This window comes from Notolepis coatsorum (assembly GCF_963971535.1).
Source record: "Notolepis coatsorum genome assembly, chromosome: 11".
In the NCBI taxonomy this organism is placed as follows: Eukaryota; Metazoa; Chordata; class Actinopteri; order Aulopiformes; family Paralepididae; genus Notolepis; species Notolepis coatsorum.
In genome coordinates this window covers 60,050,621-60,070,936 of record NC_140175.1, presented here as the reverse complement: position 1 = coordinate 60,070,936, position 20,316 = coordinate 60,050,621, and the positions used below count along the sequence as shown (strand labels likewise).

Here is a 20,316-nt window from a genome sequence, read left to right as displayed (position 1 = left end):
GCAACGCGCATCTTCCAAGGACGCTCGAGCTTGGCACGCTCTCCAGACCAGCGCGCAACGCGCATCTTCCAAGAACCCTCGAGCTTGGCACGCTCTCCAGACCAGCGCGCAACGCGCATCTTCCAAGGACGCTCGAGCTTGGCTCGCTCTCCAGACCAGCGCGCTACGCGCATCTTCCAAGGACGCTCGAGCTTGGCACGCTCTCCAGACCAGCGCGCAACGCGCATCTTCCAAGAACCCTCGAGCTTGGCACGCTCTCCAGACCAGCGCGCAACGCGCATCTTCTAGACCTTCGTGCTTGGCACACTCCTCCTCGCAGACGCACCCCGACGCGTCTCTCGGTTCCGGTGCGCACTCAAGCAGTGGCGCACCACTCTGTTCCCCGGCTCCGACAGTCGGCTACCCGGTGACGACACCTTCGCCACCGCCGCCTGTTCCAGCACCACTCTGTCCTCGGCTCGGACTGCCGGCTCCCCGGTGGCGATACCCTCGCCACCGCCATCGCCACCGCCGCCTGTTCCAGCACCACTCTGTCCTCGGCTCGGACAGCCGGCGCCCCGCAGCTGCTGTCCCTGTACCTTTACGCATACGCCTGGGTGAGTTTTGATTGTGATGTCACTCACTCAGCGTAATGCCCCTTGCCCTCGTCCCGCTGCTGTTCCCCAGCGTATTGCCTCTGTTTTTGGTTCTCACTTAGAATAGTATTTTTGGACTTTACATCTCCCCCTGTGTGTTTGTCACACGAAGATATTATTACTTTGTTCACTTTGTTATTTGGACTGTTCTGCACCTGCTCTGTTTTTTCCCTTTGTGCATTAACTATCTCCTCTGTCCTGCAGAGCGGCCCAGATGATTTCCACCAGTCCTCCCCAGTTCCTCCCTGTTCCCCAGCCCGCCTCCGCGGGCCTCAGTTCCCCTCTGTCTCTAGTTCTCCCCTTCTAGTTCCACCTAGTTCCTGGTCCCAAGTTCTCCCCTTCTAGTTCCACCTAGTTCCTAGTCCCTAGTCCTCTATCCCTAGTTCTCCTAGTCCCTAGTCCTCTATCCCTTGTTCTCCTAGTCCCTAGTCCTCTATCCCTAGTTCTCCTAGTCCCTAGTCCTCTATCCCTAGTTCTCCTAGTCCCTAGTCCTCTATCCCTAGTTCTCCTAGTCCCTAGTCCTCTATCCCTAGTTCTCCTAGTCCCTAGTCTTCTATCCCTAGTTCTCCTAGTCCCTAGTCCTCTATCCCTAGTTCTCCTAGTCCCTAGTCCTCTATCCCTAGCTCTCCTAGTCCCTAGTCCTCTCTCCCTAGTTCTCCTTGTCCCTGGTTTACCTAGTCTCTAGTTCCTCTGTCCCAAGGCGTTCCCTTAACCTTCCCTTAGGCGTTCCCTTACCTTCCCATAGTGTTCCCTTTTCCTGCCCGCCTCTTAAAGGCACTTTTCCTTCCCCTCATATTATATTCCTGTATTTGTGATTCTCCCTTAAAGGGACAGTGCCCTTTTCCCTGTTTTTCCCTGTTGTTCAATAAATATCTGTTTCTTGGCAAACCATCATACCTGTCTTGTGTTGTGCGATTGGGGTCGGTTACAAACCATAACAGTACGACCCCACCTAGTCTACGACCCCAGCCAGCACAGACTGTGTATGTTGAGTTTGCCTTTTTTTTTTTCTTGTCCCCTCTAGCTCCCCTGTTAGCCCTGTTAGCTTCCCTGTTAGCCCAGTTTAGCTTCCTTGTTAGTCCTGTTTAGCTCCCTTGTTAGCCTGTTACTCCCCTGTTTAGCCCAGTTTAGCTTCCCTGTTTAGCTTGTTAGTCTCCCCGGTTAGCTCCCCTGTTTGCTTCCCGTTTTGCCCTGTTTGACCCCCCTGTAGCTAGCCATGCCCTGGCTGCTAACCCAGTTTCCCTCTGCATGGCCCCGGTCTGCTAGCTTGGCCCCGGCTGTTAGCACAGCCTCTATGTTAATGCAGCCTTGCAGCTGGCATAGGCCCTGTAGCTAGCCAGGCCCAAGCAGCTAACCCGGTCCCTCTGCATGGCCTCCACTTTTTTGTGTAGTTTCTCCCACTGCTAGGACTGCCCTTCAGCTAGCAAGGTCAGTATTCCCACAGCTAGGACTGTCCTTCCAGCTAGCTTGTTCTCTCATGCTGGTCCAGCCCTGTCTGCCAGCCTAGCTCCGGCAGCTAGCGCAGCCTCTATGTAGATGTAGCAGTACAGCTAGCATAGGCCCTGTAGCTATCAGTGCCTTGGCAGCTACCCTTTCCCTCTGCTAGCCTAGCTCGGCAGCTAGCGCAGCCTCTATGTTGATGTAGCAGTACAGCTAGCATAGGCCCTGTAGCTATCAGTGCCCTGGCAGCTACCCTTTCCCTCTGCTAGCCTGGCTCCGGCAGCTTGCGCAGCCTCTATGTTGATGTAGCAGTACAGCTAGCATAGGCCCTGTAGCTATCAGTGCCCTGGCAGCAACCTTCCCTCTGCTAGCCCTTTCCCGGTGCTACCATGGTTACCCCTTTGCTACCCTGCTTGCCCCTCAGTTCCTCTAGACCAGTTGCTCTAGACCAGTTCTCTAGACCCAGTTCCTCTAGACCAGTTCCTCTAGACCAGTTCTCTAGACCAGTTCTCTAAACCAGTTCTCTAAACCAGTTCTCTAGACCAGTTCTCTAGCCCAGTTCTCTAGACCAGTTCTCTAGACCAGTTCTCTAGACCAGTTCCTCTAGACTTGTTCTCTAGACCCAGTTCCTCTAGACCAGTTCCTCTAGACCAGTTCCCCCAGTTACCCCTCGGCGACCCTGTTTCTTTTGCTAGCCCCACTCTTGTGGTGGCTTCCCCTGCTGCTTGGCCAGTACCTCTTGTTTTGCCCCCTGCCACTCTGTCTGTATTTGTTTTGGGTCGCCGGGTGGCTCCCGTTGGAGGGGGGGATACTGTGAGGTTTTGCCCGCTGCTCACTACCTTTTCTCTGTTTCTTTAAGCCTATACTGTTTATTTCCCTTCTATACTGTTTATTTTCCCTTCTCACTCACTCTCTCTAGCCCCCACCCTCTCGTTCCTTACCCTTAGTGGCCACACCTGTTCGATATTCTATTATCTCTCGCACCTGTGGTGGCAGGCTAATTAGTCCCCCTGTGGGCTTTAAATACCAGGGCGCTTCCCCTCGTTTTGGCGTGGGGTCGTGTTGTAAACTTGCCGAGTCATATTCTCTAAACATCTAGACTCTTTCGGGAGATCCTCTGTCTGCCTATGCTGTTCCATTCTCCGGCGTCGAGATGTTTGCTCCAGCCTTCGCCAGCTGTCGCCGTTGCCTGTGGGGGAGACTGGTCTGCGCTCCCTGTACTTCCACGGGAGGCACCCCAGCGTTCCACTGCAGACCCCCGCGCAGCTGTTCGTCCTGACGCACATCCAGACCAGCGCAGACGCTCTCCAGTCCTCAGCGCGCAACGCGCATCTTCCAAGGACGCTCGAGCTTGGCACGCTCTCCAGACCAGCGCGCAACGCGCATCTTCCAAGAACCCTCGAGCTTGGCACGCTCTCCAGACCAGCGCGCAACGCGCATCTTCCAAGGACGCTCGAGCTTGGCTCGCTCTCCAGACCAGCGCGCTACGCGCATCTTCCAAGGACGCTCGAGCTTGGCACGCTCTCCAGACCAGCGCGCAACGCGCATCTTCCAAGAACCCTCGAGCTTGGCACGCTCTCCAGACCAGCGCGCAACGCGCATCTTCTAGACCTTCGTGCTTGGCACACTCCTCCTCGCAGACGCACCCCGACGCGTCTCTCGGTTCCGGTGCGCACTCAAGCAGTGGCGCACCACTCTGTTCCCCGGCTCCGACAGTCGGCTACCCGGTGACGACACCTTCGCCACCGCCGCCTGTTCCAGCACCACTCTGTCCTCGGCTCGGACTGCCGGCTCCCCGGTGGCGATACCCTCGCCACCGCCATCGCCACCGCCGCCTGTTCCAGCACCACTCTGTCCTCGGCTCGGACAGCCGGCGCCCCGCAGCTGCTGTCCCTGTACCTTTACGCATACGCCTGGGTGAGTTTTGATTGTGATGTCACTCACTCAGCGTAATGCCCCTTGCCCTCGTCCCGCTGCTGTTCCCCAGCGTATTGCCTCTGTTTTTGGTTCTCACTTAGAATAGTATTTTTGGACTTTACATCTCCCCCTGTGTGTTTGTCACACGAAGATATTATTACTTTGTTCACTTTGTTATTTGGACTGTTCTGCACCTGCTCTGTTTTTTCCCTTTGTGCATTAACTATCTCCTCTGTCCTGCAGAGCGGCCCAGATGATTTCCACCAGTCCTCCCCAGTTCCTCCCTGTTCCCCAGCCCGCCTCCGCGGGCCTCAGTTCCCCTCTGTCTCTAGTTCTCCCCTTCTAGTTCCACCTAGTTCCTGGTCCCAAGTTCTCCCCTTCTAGTTCCACCTAGTTCCTAGTCCCTAGTCCTCTATCCCTAGTTCTCCTAGTCCCTAGTCCTCTATCCCTTGTTCTCCTAGTCCCTAGTCCTCTATCCCTAGTTCTCCTAGTCCCTAGTCCTCTATCCCTAGTTCTCCTAGTCCCTAGTCCTCTATCCCTAGTTCTCCTAGTCCCTAGTCCTCTATCCCTAGTTCTCCTAGTCCCTAGTCCTCTATCCCTAGTTCTCCTAGTCCCTAGTCCTCTATCCCTAGTTCTCCTAGTCCCTAGTCCTCTATCCCTAGCTCTCCTAGTCCCTAGTCCTCTCTCCCTAGTTCTCCTTGTCCCTGGTTTACCTAGTCTCTAGTTCCTCTGTCCCAAGGCGTTCCCTTAACCTTCCCTTAGGCGTTCCCTTACCTTCCCATAGTGTTCCCTTTTCCTGCCCGCCTCTTAAAGGCACTTTTCCTTCCCCTCATATTATATTCCTGTATTTGTGATTCTCCCTTAAAGGGACAGTGCCCTTTTCCCTGTTTTTCCCTGTTGTTCAATAAATATCTGTTTCTTGGCAAACCATCATACCTGTCTTGTGTTGTGCGATTGGGGTCGGTTACAAACCATAACAGATGTAATATTAACATTGGGGCAACACTAGCAGTTACTGAAAATACTGTGATGTAATATTAACCTTGAGGCAACACTAACAGTTACTGAACATACTGTAATGTAATATTAACCTTGGGGCAACACTAGCAGTTACTTAACATAATGTGATGTAATATTAACATTGGGGCAACACTAGCATTTACTGAACATACTGATGTAATATTAACCTTGAGGCAACACTAGCAGTTACTGAACACACTGATGTAATATTAACATTGAGGCAACACTAGCAGTTACTGAACACACTGATGTAATATTAACATTGGGGCAACACTAGCAGTTACTGAAAATACTGTGATGTAATATTAACCTTGAGGCAACACTAACAGTTACTGAACATACTGTAATGTAATATTAACCTTGGGGCAACACTAGCAGTTACTGAACATACTGTGATGTAATATTAACCTTGGGGCAACACTAGCAGTTATGATACTGACCTTGAGGTAACATTGGTAAGTGTTGAAGATGATGGGCTTGTCTCTGTTAAACCTCCTCTGCATCTCCAGGGTCAACCTGCTGATAGCAGGCTGGAAGTAGGTCTGCTCTGCATCCACCATCAGCCTGACACCATTCTCCAGGGCGTGCTGCAGGAAGAGTTACACAACGCGCCATATTAACCATCACTGTGTTCTCAATAACACTCGACACAAACACAGCACACGCACCAAGGTGGAAAACAGCTTCGGCAGCTGAGTAAACACCTTTCACCTTTTGATTTCTTTCCCTTTTAGTGGCCGGATGAAAACCTGATTGTAGGCAGTGCATTTCTAAACATATCAACCTTGTGTTTCTAGGCAACCAGGAGACTGCCGACTTGTCCTTTTTTGTTCTTCACAGCACAGAGACCGCCCTCACAAATGACCTCCTCCTTGCTGCAGACTCCGGACACATCAGCCTCCTCATCCTTCTCGACCTCTCCTCTCCACGGCGTTCGATACAATATCCCATTCAGTCCTCCTCAAATGCCTCTCCGACAACCTTGGCATCACCGGTACAGCTCTGTCTTGGTTTCACTCATATCTCGCAAATAGATCTCAGTTTGTCAGCGCCAGCGGCTCCCCCTCCCCCCCGGCCCCAGTCAACCACGGTGTCCCCCAAGGCTCCGTGCTGGGTCCCCTACTATTCACCATTTACATGCTCGGTCAGATCATACGTCACTACGGACTCAACTTTCACTGCTACGCTGATGATACTCAGCTCTATCTCAGCACCTCACCATCCTCCCAGCTCCCCCCACAGTCCTTAGTCAACTGCCTCCACGCCATAAAAACCTGGATGTCAACCAAACTACTCAAACTCAACAGACCCGTGTAACGTTAAGTAACTTGTGTTCCGCAGGGAAAGACTGTTCATCACTGCATACAACTTTAATCCAAATATCCATTCAGAAACGTTGTATTATGAAATAATTCTGGGATGTCTGTCTGACTATTTCCCTGCCTTGTTTGGTGCGAGTTCAGCTGACACTGTTGACACGCCCACTACGCAAAGCGTGTGCTCGCACACACACACACACACACAGCTCCGGTCATGCGTCCACTCAACTCATGGAAAATACAGCATCAGGCTATTGTTCTAAAAGTATCTCTACTAATAAAATGGAGTATTGAACCGTTTTTAACAGCTGAGTATTGGGTGGGACATTCTGATTTAAAAACTTTCTAAATAAAATAGAAAGTCCCAAAATAGTTAATTTATCTGACTGCTTGTATGAATTGATCAAAAAGTAGCCATGTGTAGTAATATAGTTATATAAAAGAATAATAAAGCAATGTCGATTCTGTTCTTAATAAAAAAAAAATCTTGCAAAAGAATCAAAAAGAACCGATAAGAGTATCGATAAAGTACCGAACCGTTAAGCAGTATCAATAAGAGTAGTAGTATAGATAAAATCCTAACGATACCCATCCCTAATGAACACTGTTAATACTGTTATCAATGAAAGAAGAAATGTTTGCAGCTGTGGTAATACTTCAGTTGGTTCATTATAAAAGATACAACCCTGAAAACAAAAGCACTTAAATGTTAAATAAAAGGACCACAGTAATGAGGCAGGAGGAACATATTTTTTTGCACTATAATGGTAAACATTTTATTTAAAAAATAACCTGTGCCCCTAGTGAAAAAGCTTAGCGTACAGCCCTGCATCCCTCACACCAGGTTGCGGACTTTCGGTGACAGAGCCTTCAGCGTGGCGTCCCCTACCCTCTGGAACTCTCTCCCCCCTGAAATCCGCAATGCCCCAACCCTAGACACCTTCAAAACTGCTCTCAAAACACACCTCTTCACCAAGTTTCAAGTTTCTTTAATAGTTGTCATACAGAAGTACAGAATACTTTCATACAAAATGCTTCTTACTGTTACGCTCCAGAGACTGTGCTAGACAAGATAGTATCAAATAACATAGTATAGCATGTAATTTAGAAGTAGAAAATGAGGTCACAGTGTTCAGTATAGACATATGTACAATGTTCGATGCAGAATAGACGTAACTGAGTTACCATATAATATACAATACTATGCAGTGTACTAATGTACAGTACTATATAGTGCAAAGCAGAAATGGGATGAGGTACAATTTAGGTACAATTTACAGTAAGGTGTACGAGTTGTAGTGCAATCCTTCATCAATAAATATAAAGTGTGGGGAGTGGGTGCTACAGTGTGTTTGTTTAAAGTGGGTGTGTGCTATAAAGTGTGTGGAGTGGGTGCTACAGTGTGTTTGTTTAAAGTGAGTGTGTGCGTGTGGATGTGTGTGCTATGTGCGTTTGGTGGTTGTTGTTGTGTAGTGTTCATTGTTCGTTTAGCAGCCTGATGGCCTGGGGATAGAAGCTTCTTCTGAGTCTTTCTGTGCTCGCCTTGAGACTCCGGTATCGCTTGCCTGACCGCAGCAGTTCAAAGAGGCAGTTGTTCGGGTGACTGGAGTCTTTAATGATTCTCTTAGCCTTGGCCTTGCAACGCTTGTTGTAAATGTTCTGGAGGGTGGGGAGCCCCCCTCCAATTGTGCGTTCGGCTGAACGTGTCACTCTTTGTAGTCTGCTTCGGTCTTGTGCAGTGCTATTCCCAAACCAGGAGGTGATGTTGCCAGTCAAGATGCTCTCTATTGTACATGAGTAGAAGTTCTTAAGGATCTTCTGACTGACTTGGAACTTCCTTAGGCGCCTGAGGAAGTAGAGGCGTTGTCGTGCCTTCTTCACAACACTGTCAATGTGTGTGGTCCATGTCAAGTCCTCGGATATGTAGGCTCCGAGGTACTTAAAGCTGTTGACTCTCTCAACCGGTGCCCCGTCGATGCTGAGGGGGCTGTAGTCCTTGACCCCCGACCTCCTGAAGTCCACAATCATCTCCTTTGTTTTGCTGACGTTCAGGGAGAGGCTGTTTTCCTGGCACCATCCCGCCAGGACCTTGACCTCTTCCAGGTAGGCCCTCTCGTCGTTGGCAGAGATCAGGCCCACCACCACTGTGTCGTCAGCAAATTTGATGATTGTACCAAGGCTTTTCCCCATTAGTTAGTTCAGATTAGGTTCATTATCCCTTACCTGCCCTCACCCCCCCCCCCCTTTTCCCCCTACTTCCCTAGCCCTATTTTTTGTTGTGATTGTGAAGCGACCTTGGGTTTCATGAAAGCCGCTATAGAAATTTGATCTATTATTATTTATTATTATTATATCACCGTATAATCTCTGAACCCCATACCGTATGAGCTCTGAACTCTGTTCACTATACTGAATCTATACCTGCCTACTGCCTTCACTGTCTACAACTACCTTACACTGTAATTATAACCACCTTCCTCATCCTAGTCTACCCATATATTACTGTTTACATACCTGTATGATAGCCACGTACAATAATACTATTATACTGTATATATTGTATATATTTATCTACTACTGTTGGATATATCTGCATATATCCCTGTTCACATACCTGTATATATTATATCAATATTTATCCCATATCTACTCTTACTAGTTATACCACTGGCCAGTAAGGCTTACTACCATAGTATATGTATAAGATAACATAAGATAAGATATTCTTTTATCGATCCCCTTGGGGAAATTCAGGCATCATAGCAGCATGGAGGGGGGGGGGTACAGGTAGTGAAAGACATGGTGCTGGTCATAGAATTATCGTACAGTAGAGAAGTAAAAATAAAAATAGAATAAAAAGGCAGTCTATACAATATAATTAACTCTAGACATGCGCATATGGGCAACAAGATGAGGGTATGTATGCCCTCTCCATTGTATTTGCCCTACAATAAATATAATATACCTGTATCACTGTACATAATAACTGTACATACACCAGTTTAGCATATATTACCAGCTAGCCCCAGTGTTCACCACCATATTTAATCTATCCCTGGCTGAGTCCGTGGTCCCTGTCTGCTTCAAGGTGTCCACTATAATACCGGTACCAAAGAAATCCTCCCCAACAGGTCTTAATGACTACAGACCGGTGGCACTCACCTCTGTGGTCATGAAATGTTTTGAGAGGCTGGTTAAGGATTACATTTGTGCCTCCCCCAGTGATATGGACCCATTGCAATTTGCATACAGGCCAAACAGGTCCACTGATGATGCGGTCTCTCAAGTACTACACAGTACCCTCTCTCACCTAGACTGCCAGAAGGGGGTCAGGGTGGGGGGTCAGACCTCCAACACCATCACCCTGAGTATCGGGTCCCCCCAGGGCTGTGTTCTGAGCCTCCTGCTGTATTCACTATACACACATGATTGTGTGGCCAAGTTCAGCTCCAACTCCATAGTGAAGTTTGCGGACGACACGTTGGTGGTGGGGCTGAGCTCTGACAACGACGAGAAGGCCTACCGGGAGGAGGTTGATGCACTGGAACGCTGGTGTCAGGACAACAGCCTGCTCCTGAACATTGGTAAAACCAGGGAGCTGATCGTGGATTTTAGGAGAACACAGCAGGGGGGACACACACCACTGTGAATAAACGGGGCTACCGTGGACAGGGTGAGCAGCTTCAAGTACCTGGGGGTCCACATCTCAGAAGACCTGACATGGACAAGTCACAACACACAGACTCAGTCGTAAAGAAGGCGAAGCAGCGCCTCAAGTTAAGGAAGTTCAGAGTATCGGGTAAGATACTCCTGTCCTACTCCGGAGCTGTAGAGAGCATCTTGACTGGAAACATCACTGCCTGGTATGGAAACAGCAAGGCACAGGACAAGAAGGCCCTACAGAGAGTGGTGCGCTCAGCTGAGCGTACTACTACGGGTATTGCACTACCACCCATGCAGGTCTTATATAACAAGAGGTGCAAATCCAGAGCCTGCAGAATAATGAAAGACCCTCACCACCCCAACAACAGCCTGTTCAAGCTGCTGCGGTCAGGCAAACGCCTGCGAACACCAGAAACTAGGACAGAGAGACTTCGGCTCAGCTTCTTCCCCCAGGCCATCAGAGTCTTGAACACTGAACTCTCCACACACATGAGCACACACATAACACACACTGTATACGCTCACACACTAATAGTCACTTTAGCATGAACATTGAACACACACACACATGCATTGAACACACACACACATGCTGCACACTCAACGGTCACTTTACACAATGAAAAGGTCACTTAAAAAAAAAATACGGGAGTGGTTCTTGTATAGTAAATAGATGGATATAGCAAGTTAGCATAAGGACACATAGTATAATAATAATAATAATAATAATAATAATAATAATAATAATAATAATAATAATAATAATAATAATAATAATAATAATAATAATAATAATAATAATAATAATAATAATAATAATAATAATAATAATAATAATAATAATAATAGATTTAATTTGTAATGCACTTTTTGTTCGCTGGGATCCCAAAGTGCTACACTACAGGGTTAAAACATAGTTAAAAAAATTGTTATTAGTAAAACAAATAAAATACAGAGTAAAAATAAGATAAAAATAGAACAGTTAATTAAAAACATACCATAAACAGAACATTTTAAAACAACAGCACAAGCATTTTTTTTATAAAAAGCTAACAGTCAAAGGCCTTTTTGAACATGTTTTCAGGCCTGCTTTAAAAGAGTCCAGGCTCTGTGGTGCCCTCAGCTGGATGGGGAGGCTGTTCCACAGGCGTGGTGCAGCCGTGCAGAAGGCTCGGTCACCCATGGTGCAGAGCCGGGTATTGGGGACCTGAAGGAGCAGGCTACCTGCGGATCTGAGTGTGCGGGTGGAGGATTGTGGAGTATAACTGTAGATTGTATAGTATAGCATTGTATAGTAGTGTACATAAGACCGAGTGCCTCATCCGTAGCTAACATTGTATTGCACTATCGCAGGACCTTAGCATGTCTTACCATGCTTTTTGTAAAATGTATGTACATTATACCCGTTATGTCTTATTCTTATTACTTGTATTATTGCACAAATGTCTTTTTCTAATTCCTATTCTTATTACTTGTATTATTGCACAATCGCTGCGGGCATGACTCCCCGCATTTCACTGTATGCTTGTATGCCGTGACAAATAAAACCCTTGACTTGACTTGATTACTCAGTAGTTTGTTATATATATCACATTTATTCACTTAGTTGTACACTGTATATTGTTAATGCACTTTACTGTTACATTTTCACTCTGGTTAGGTGCCAACTTCTTTCCGTTGTACTGTACTTGTGCTGTGCAATGACAATACATTTGAATCTAGTCTAAATTTGAATATAATATTAGCTGTCAAGGGCCCTATTCCCCGTACCTGGTTCAACTAAGTCGATCAAGAGTCCCATTATCCAGATTCAGTTAACCCGATGTTTGAAGCCGGGATTTTCCTGTTCCTCGAAGGTGGATTCAGTCTCGTTAACTCAAACCAGACTTGAGACCCAGGATAAGTGCGCGCGGCCGCTTCAGTTGAAAAGCCATCACGTATCGATAGCAGAGATCCTGATTTTCTAACGGCATTGATTGATTAATTGATTTAAAACTTTATTAACAGGTTGCAGTACGGCTCAATCGCCTCGCCGACAAGTTAAATGCGTTATCTATAGGCTAATTTTAAGTCCCTCATTACCCCAATCAATCAGATTATATTTCTTTAAACTTGCTTGCTGGCAGTAGGTTTATGGAATGGATAATCAAATGAGATCTTGCTAGCGAAAATAATTAGTTAAACTGTTATGCAGAATAAGGATACGGCTCTCTTACCCATTGATTGATGTATGGTGGATCTTTTACTTATCTACACTGTGGTGTAATGGTTTCTGCTTTTGACTTTCACACAGGCGGCCCGGGTTCGAATCCCACTTCTCCTAGTCTTTTCCTTCTTTTTGCAATGTAGGAATAATTCAATTTGGTGCACGTTGAGAGCTATATAAAGAATGACATCCTCAATGCATGTAGATTTATAATATTTTAACTTAAAACTAGGCTACTTTTGCGTATAATCATTAATATTATATTCCAAAAAAAATGTATTGGAAAGGCGGGGTTTCGAACACCGGTCGCCCAGTTGCCAGGATTCAGCACTAGCCGCTGCGCCACTGTGCCAGACGTGATATACTCATTGTTTATGCATTAATGGACGAGAGATCCGTGTTTAGAATATTTTTCTTACCAAAAAATGAAGTTTTATCTCTTTATTCTCAAATGCATTAATGTGACGTCAACGGCTCATTCAATTTCTCAAATCCGTCAAACAGCGCATCTCATCAGACATTTTAATCCCAGTTACAATATCACACAAAAACCACAATCCCCGCATAGACACTTCAATTTTATGCTTGAATGAAACACAATCTGGCGCTCCGTTAAGCAAATCTACAGCGGAGATTAATATATGAAACTAATCAGAGCCAAACGGCCGATAGGTTTCATTCATTAAAAATATCCCCGCGGGATTCACATTTGCAATGAGCCGTTATTAAAATAACCACATGCAGCGTGTATCGCGACTCCGAGCGCCGTATATGACGTGCATTATTTTATTTAGGACAAAGTAAATCTATAGGCTCAATATGATTTATTATAAGCATTTAGTTCTATTATTATACATTTCAAAAGCCCCCTCTAGGAAAACGAAGCACAGAAACGTAATTCAGAATGGTATAATGCAGATCCTAGACTGTGAGAATCATTTCAGGAAACGAGCTGTCACTTCTTTGCGGGGGCGTGGCCATGGTTCATCCGGCTAACTTGAACTTAACCCTGCTCTCGACCAGGCTCAAACTTTTTGATCTGTTGTCATGGTGATTTAGACAATCGCGCGTCGGGGAATGGGAAGGTCGGGCTTAAGTCAGGCTTGACCGAAAGTTATCCGGCTAACTCAGTTATCCAGGTACGGGGAACGGGGCCAAGGTCCGTCAGTTTTGAATAACAAAACGCCTTGTTATTTTTCTTCACAAGGAGAAGAAGCAGTCTTCCAAGCAGTTTTGTGGATAGAGATGCATTATTTATTACATTTGTCCCAGGCTATAAAGTGAGGTTGGTGTTCTGTGTTTTACAGCTGTACCCATATTGAGTGGTGTTTTTCTTTAGACCTGACTATCTCTCTAAAAGGCCTTTAATCAATGTAGAGTGGATTTTTGTATCTGCCAGTTTATGAAAGAATGAGACATACTGTAACTGATGCAATCTGTGCAAAACTGTCTAGACAAATATGTTGGAGTAATTTCTTTTAAAATAACTTATACTGTGTGTGATATGGCAACTTGCCCTGAATGTTTATATTAGTAACCAGTTTCAAAAGGTAGACTGGGTAAAACATTGGAAAAGCATGGTATTATGGTTCCACTGTGACTTGTTTACAGTGATAAGATGTCAATTTTTTTTAAATTAATCATTTAAAATAAAAGAATCAACCCATAGCAACCATTGTTTTGCACAAAGCAACCCTTGTGTCTTCCAACATGGTGGAAAAATGGGCACATTCAGTGCAAGGTCTCTATTACTATATACTGTACTTCCGAAACCCTTAAATGGTCATTGAGTATTGCTTCATAAACCCTTATATGGTGATTGAGTACTGTACATCCTAAACCCTTATATGGTCATTGGGTACTGTACTTCCTAAACCCTTATATGGTGATTGGGTACTGTACTTCTTAAACCCTTATATGGTGATTGGGTACTGTACTTCCTAAACCCTTATATGGTGATTTGGGTACTGTACTTCGTAAACCCTTATATGGTGATTGGGTACTGTACTTCCTAAACCCTTATATGGTGATTGGGTACTGTACTTCGTAAACCCTTATATAATGAGTACTGTAGGCTAATGTGACTTGCCTTGGCCAGGACATCTACTCTCTGTAGCATCCTCTTCATCTGTCGCTCCTCCTCATTGGTGAACGTATTTAACAGAGGCTCCAGCTGGCCGGTCTACAACAGGAAGCACACGACACAACACAACACAATGCAATCAGTTAGAGGATAGTTACTTAGTTAACTTGACAGTGTTAAAAGGTGCTCTTTGGAAAACATGGGAATCAATTAGAAGGAAGCTGGAAGTGGCTTCTATTAAAAGTTTTTTTTTTATTATAAAAATGATTTAAAAAAAAAAGTATAATAATAATAATAATAATAATAATAATAATAATAATAATAATAATAATAATAATAATAATAATAATAATAATAATAATAATAATAATAATAATAATAATGATAATAATAATAATAACAATAATAATAAACGTACATGATATTAGATGTATTTCTCATAATGTGGATGTGAATAACACCAGACCGTGACCTGGGGGGCGACAACGACACATTTACACTAATATCTCACCTCCAGGTTTGGGACCATAAGCAGGTTGGACATCTTAGTGGTATCGTTTATTAAGCTGTTCCAGTCCAGCAGATCTATTGTTCTGAGGGGAGAAGAAGAGAGAACAGTTTATCCATTCAGCAGTTACACCTCTCCAAAGACACTTACAAGTAGACTAAGTTCAAATGCATCACGACATTAGAAGCAGCCTAAAACCAAGGAGTGCAAGGATCCACATGACGGCTCCAAGAAAGAATAATACCCCTTGCAAAAAATGTATTCAACTTTTGGAGACACCCGTCATCATTCTATAGTTTGGATGTAGCATTAATACTTATTAATACCCAAGTAAATAGTTCCGTTGTTTGGCAGTAGCTTTGATATTTAGCGGTACCCGAGTAAATAGTTCTGTTGGTTGGCAGTAATACTTAGCAGTACTAGAGTAAATAGTTATGTTGGTTGGCTGTAGCTTTGATATTTAGCAGTACCTGAGTAAATAGCTCTGTTGGTTGGCTGTAGCTTTAATATTTAGTAGTACCTGAGTAAATAGTTATGTTGGTTGGCAGTAGCTTTGATATTTAGCGGTACCAGAGTAAATAGTTTTGTTGGTTGGCTGTAGCTTTGATATTTAGCAGTCGCTGAGTAAAAGTACCAAGTTCACTTGTTTTAAAGTACTTTTACATTTCTTTCCACCCCAGGGCCCTCATTTATCAATGCTGCGTACGCACAGATATGTGCGTAAACCGTGCATACGATAATAAGCAAAGTGTGGGATTTATCAATTTGAACGCGTGCTTGAGATTGTGCGTATATCTACGCACAGCTCGGACCCTGCATACATGTCACCAAGCGGTAGAATAGGAAGACTGCAGACAGACAGAATAAGCTTTCATGCATTAGAGTTCCAACAAAGACGTGTTTGGTATGACTCATAAGTCATAATTAATTATAGTTAATTGTAAAATAGAGACAGGAGTGCAATTATTGTCAAACCCTATAAATAGCATTTAGAATAGGTCTTTCCGAATGAATGCAGCATGGATAATATTGAGTTATCGGAAGACTTGTCACGGATATGGCAGTCTATTTGCAGCGTGAGATTGGAGATCGCTCTGGCATTTCCCATCGGAGAAATATAATGTGTACCCATGTAGCTGTCAAAGCTCCATCAATCAACAAATTCAGTTATGTGAATAGAAAGAGATTCTACTCGGTCAATGTACAGATAATCTGCTGATAGTGCAGAACAGTACTGTGGGCAGCGTTTCCGTTAGCCGGTAATTACCGGTATTTGACCGGCAAAATCTGTTGAAGTCCGACATATTTAATCTCTCCGGTCTTAATGTCTGGTGAAAATAATTCCCTCCAAGCACAATTTGATTATTTGAATTGTATTAAAATAGGCTAAAATTAAATAGCCTATGCGATGAACGAAACAATCATTACATTTGTTTCATCGTTGCTTCACCAAGCAGGTATAATAATGTTGTCAACGAGAGCTTAGTGCTGGGTTTTGCGAGTGCATGTGTAGCTGCAGAGCCGGAGCAGCAGCGGCACAGTGCAGTACTCCAATTCAGCCATTGGCAATTCAGCTGTTGGGTGGGGGGCGCTGTTGAGCGGTCCCCAGATAGAGCCAAAAAACAGCTGAATCTGCTGCTCTGCAGCGCCATACTCTTTGCAAATAAGACGTTGCGAGGTGGAGAGTCATCACGCAAACCCACGATAATGTTGCCGTCTCTCTCTGCCAAATTTCTCAGTTCTTCGCTTGATATAATTAATACAAATGTCCAATATAACGGAATTCGTTAGCTCATAAAAATGTGATTATAACAGACTGCTGTTTATTATTGTATACTGTATTAATGTCGGGCGACTGCCACAGACACCTATTTGATTTAAAGTCGGCAGCAGCACGGAGTCTCGGGACTTATTTTATTTGGAATATAATGATTGTATACGCAAAAGTAGCCTAGTTTTAAGTTAAAATATTATAAATCTACATGCCTTGAGGATGTCAATTATTTTTAAGCTCAATAAACTCTGACCGGAATTTCTCTCATTTGACCGGTAGATTTAAATCTACCGGACCCTGAGACCGGCAACAATTTTTTCTAACGGAAACCCTGACTGTGAGCCTTCGTGTCCATGGAGACGCTGTTGAAGACGGGTGGCTTATTGGTGAGCGTTACCCATTCAGGCCTAATTTTATTTAATTCAATTGTAATGTTATTACTGGGGTAATTAAAATATCCCTTAAATGCAGGTGATCGGGGTTATCCACTGAAGCCATAGTTAATGACTCTGAATGACCCAACAGGAGCGCAATTATAACGGGCTCACGCGCCGCACAAGAGCCATTTAGAGCACAGTTGGCCTGCTTGTTTGGCACGGCGGGGCAGACGCAGAACATCCACCTCCAAACGCGATTAAATATTGTTTCAAATAAAAAGCGAAATACTATTATTTTGTGTCATGTTTCCAAATAACGAAATGCTTTCTACCTTCAATTTGTTGGTTAGATGACCTCTCAGTGAAGTTTCTCATAGTTCGCTTAGTCCATTCTTCCACATTCCATGGAGGTGTTTTTCTTTACCATATATGGTAATTAGGGGCGGTTCTGTATGCAAATGCTTATAATCGTGCACGAGCATAGACGGTAAGAACATTGGTATTTATCAACACAGAGTGTACATACGACCTGTGCATGCACGGTTGATAAATACAGATTTTTCTGTGCGTAGAGACATTCTAAATTCCGTAGGAACAAAAATAGTGTAGTGACCCATATGTAAGAGACATTCACTAAGGTGGGCTTGTGCCTTTAAGAGCGGGGGTTTACTGTTTAGGGGAAAGGGGAAATACCACTTCCGGTTCCGGGTTGAGGGTTGTAGTTATTGTAAATGCTAACGTGAAGATAAGTAAAATACCTCGACTCGAAACACGTCTCTGGCTCACTATTTTCTTATCGCCACAATAAAAAAATATTTTAAAAAAAACGACATGTTTCGGCCTACATGGCTTCAACAGTTTTTTTTAAATATTTTTTCTAAATAATGTAAGCCAATAAATAAAGGCTTTTTAAAAAATTGTAGAGCTGCCTTGGATCTCAACCTTTCTTTTATAAGCGAATCCTACCCCGGATTTAATCCAAAGAGCACCTACCTGAAACAAAATAAGAAGCCCTCTCCATATCCTCTGTTTTGTTCACTTTCTACGCATTATTGATAAATAAGGGCCCTGGTTCTTAGAGAGTCTATATCCCTGTACCAAAGTCACCACACTGGTGACATTATCAAAGCCCCTGATCGCCATGTGAATGTCTTACCCTGACGAGCCCAGTTTCTCTCCCGTAAACCAGTTATCTATGTCATCCTTGGCTCCAACACCAAGCTTAGTCAAGCTTTCCTAAAAGAGGAATATTGAAATATGAAAACACATTGATATGAAAACTTCTGATAAGTGGGTTAAGTAGTGTTATTTTGGATGAGTAATCACAGTTTGTATCACAGTTCTTATGTTACATAGGAACTGTGATTACACATCCATATTAATAACACTATATGTCATAAAAATATTTTTAGAGTGATAGTTCTACAGCAGCACTAGCAGTAATAGTAGAACTTAAGGCTGGAAAATACACCAATATGTATCCATATTTTGTATTGTATTTATAAATCTATCATCCATCTGTGTCATGGTATTGTGGGATTGTTGGTAATGTGAATTTAATACAAAGTAAATCATGATTTCTCATACAATTTATTCAGAAATATTTCAAATTGTTAATTTGTTAATTAAGGTTTCAGTTCAATACTGTAATACACGTTCTATTACCCAACCTGATATCACACGCCTAAGGGTGTCTGAGCATGAAGAACACACACCTAAGGGTGTCTGAGCATGAAGAACACACACCTAGAACACACACCTAAGGGTGTCTGAGCATGAAGAACACACACCTAGAACACACACCTAAGGGTGTCTGAGCATGAAGAACACACACCTAAAACACACACCTAAGGTTGTCTGAGCATGAAGAACACACACCTAGGGGTGTCTGAGCATGAAGACCACACGCCTAAGGTTGTCTGAGCATGAAGAAAACACGCCTAAGGTTGGCTGAGCATGAAGAACACACACCTAAGGTTGTCTGAGCGTGAAGAACACACACATAAGGTTGTCTGAGTGAGCGTGAATAACACATGCAGGGGTTGTGGGACAGGTGTGAGAATGTATTGCATTACCATGCAGTCCAATATGATGAATGCATAATTATCCTGACCTATACCATGGTCTACAGTACAGTAGGTGAACACTGTTTTCTGATTGGACGCAGGTGTGCGTTAAAACCGTAGTAGTTTGGCTCAAGTTGAATCACCGTTCTACATTCTATAAACACAAGTCAGACTCTGTGATACAAAAACCAAGGGTCACTCTGTCCTCTGGACTTGGCAGTAACATGAAGTAGACAAATTAAACACGAGTCAGACTCTGTAACTCAGGAAGCAAATAGCACCTTTGGACTTGGCAGTAGCAATGTCCCCGTCATGGTGATAACCATGCGAGTGCCGTCCTTCAGATGAGATGTTAAATCGAGATCCCATCTGAATTTCGTCATTAAAGAACCCAGGGCGGCTATCGCAAAGAGTAGGAGGTTTCCTAACATTCTTGGTCAAATTCCCAATCAGTGACATCAAGGCCACCTAATCATCCCTCTCCTTAATTGGCTGATATCAATCCTCGTCTCCTGAGCCTTTCAGACATTGTGTATGTGTGTTGTGTGTCTGGTGCCAGTGACTGGAAGCTATTGAGCTAGGGCCCTATGAAATCCGTTTTTATCTTTTCCTGTTTTCGGATATGAATTTTCCTGTTTTTGGAATTCTCTGTTCATGGGGGCGGCACAGACGTTTCAGTGCCTGAAGGACTCTGTGCTCCAAGACATGCCGTTTTTGTTTGTGTACTTAGATGACATTATTGAAGCCAGTGCGCCCATAGAGGGGCACATGACACACCTCCGGCAGCTGTTTGAGCGGCTCAGTAAACACGGCCTCATCGTCAACCCGGCCAAGTGCCAGTTTGGGCAGTCCTCCACCACCTTCCTCAGACACCACGTCGGGGAAAAACACATGCCTAAGGGTGTCTGAGCATGAAGAACACACGCCTAAGGGTGTCTGAGCATGAAGAACACACGCCTAAGGTTATCTGAGCATGAAGAACACACACCTAAGGGTGTCTGAGCATGAAGAACACACACCTAAGGGTGTCTGAGCATGAAGAACACACAACTAGAGCACACATCTAAGGGTGTCTGAGCATGAAGAACACACACCTAGAACACACACCTAAGGGTGTCTGAGCATGAAGAACACACACCTAGAACACACACCTAAGGGTGTCTGAGCATGAAGAACACACCTAGAACACACTAAGGTTGTCTGAGCATGAAGAACACACACCTAAGGTTGTCTGAGCATGAAGAACACACGCCTAAGGTTGTCTGAGCATGAAGAACACACACATAAGATTGTCTGAGCATGAAGAAC

At 44.5% G+C, this 20,316-nt stretch overlaps 1 protein-coding gene across 1 annotated transcript in view; it reads right to left on the bottom strand.

Moving 5' to 3' along the window:
* Positions 1-20,316, bottom strand: part of prodha (proline dehydrogenase (oxidase) 1a) — a 94,240-nt gene that overhangs the window by 27,377 nt on the left and 46,547 nt on the right. The window contains exons 7-10 of the mRNA XM_084324057.1: positions 18,099-18,178; positions 14,795-14,876; positions 14,290-14,382; positions 5,453-5,599 (exon numbers count right to left, since the gene is read on the bottom strand). Coding sequence (XP_084180183.1) covers positions 5,453-5,599; positions 14,290-14,382; positions 14,795-14,876; positions 18,099-18,178 — 402 coding nt within the window. The remainder of the gene's footprint in view (positions 1-5,452; positions 5,600-14,289; positions 14,383-14,794; positions 14,877-18,098; positions 18,179-20,316) is intronic.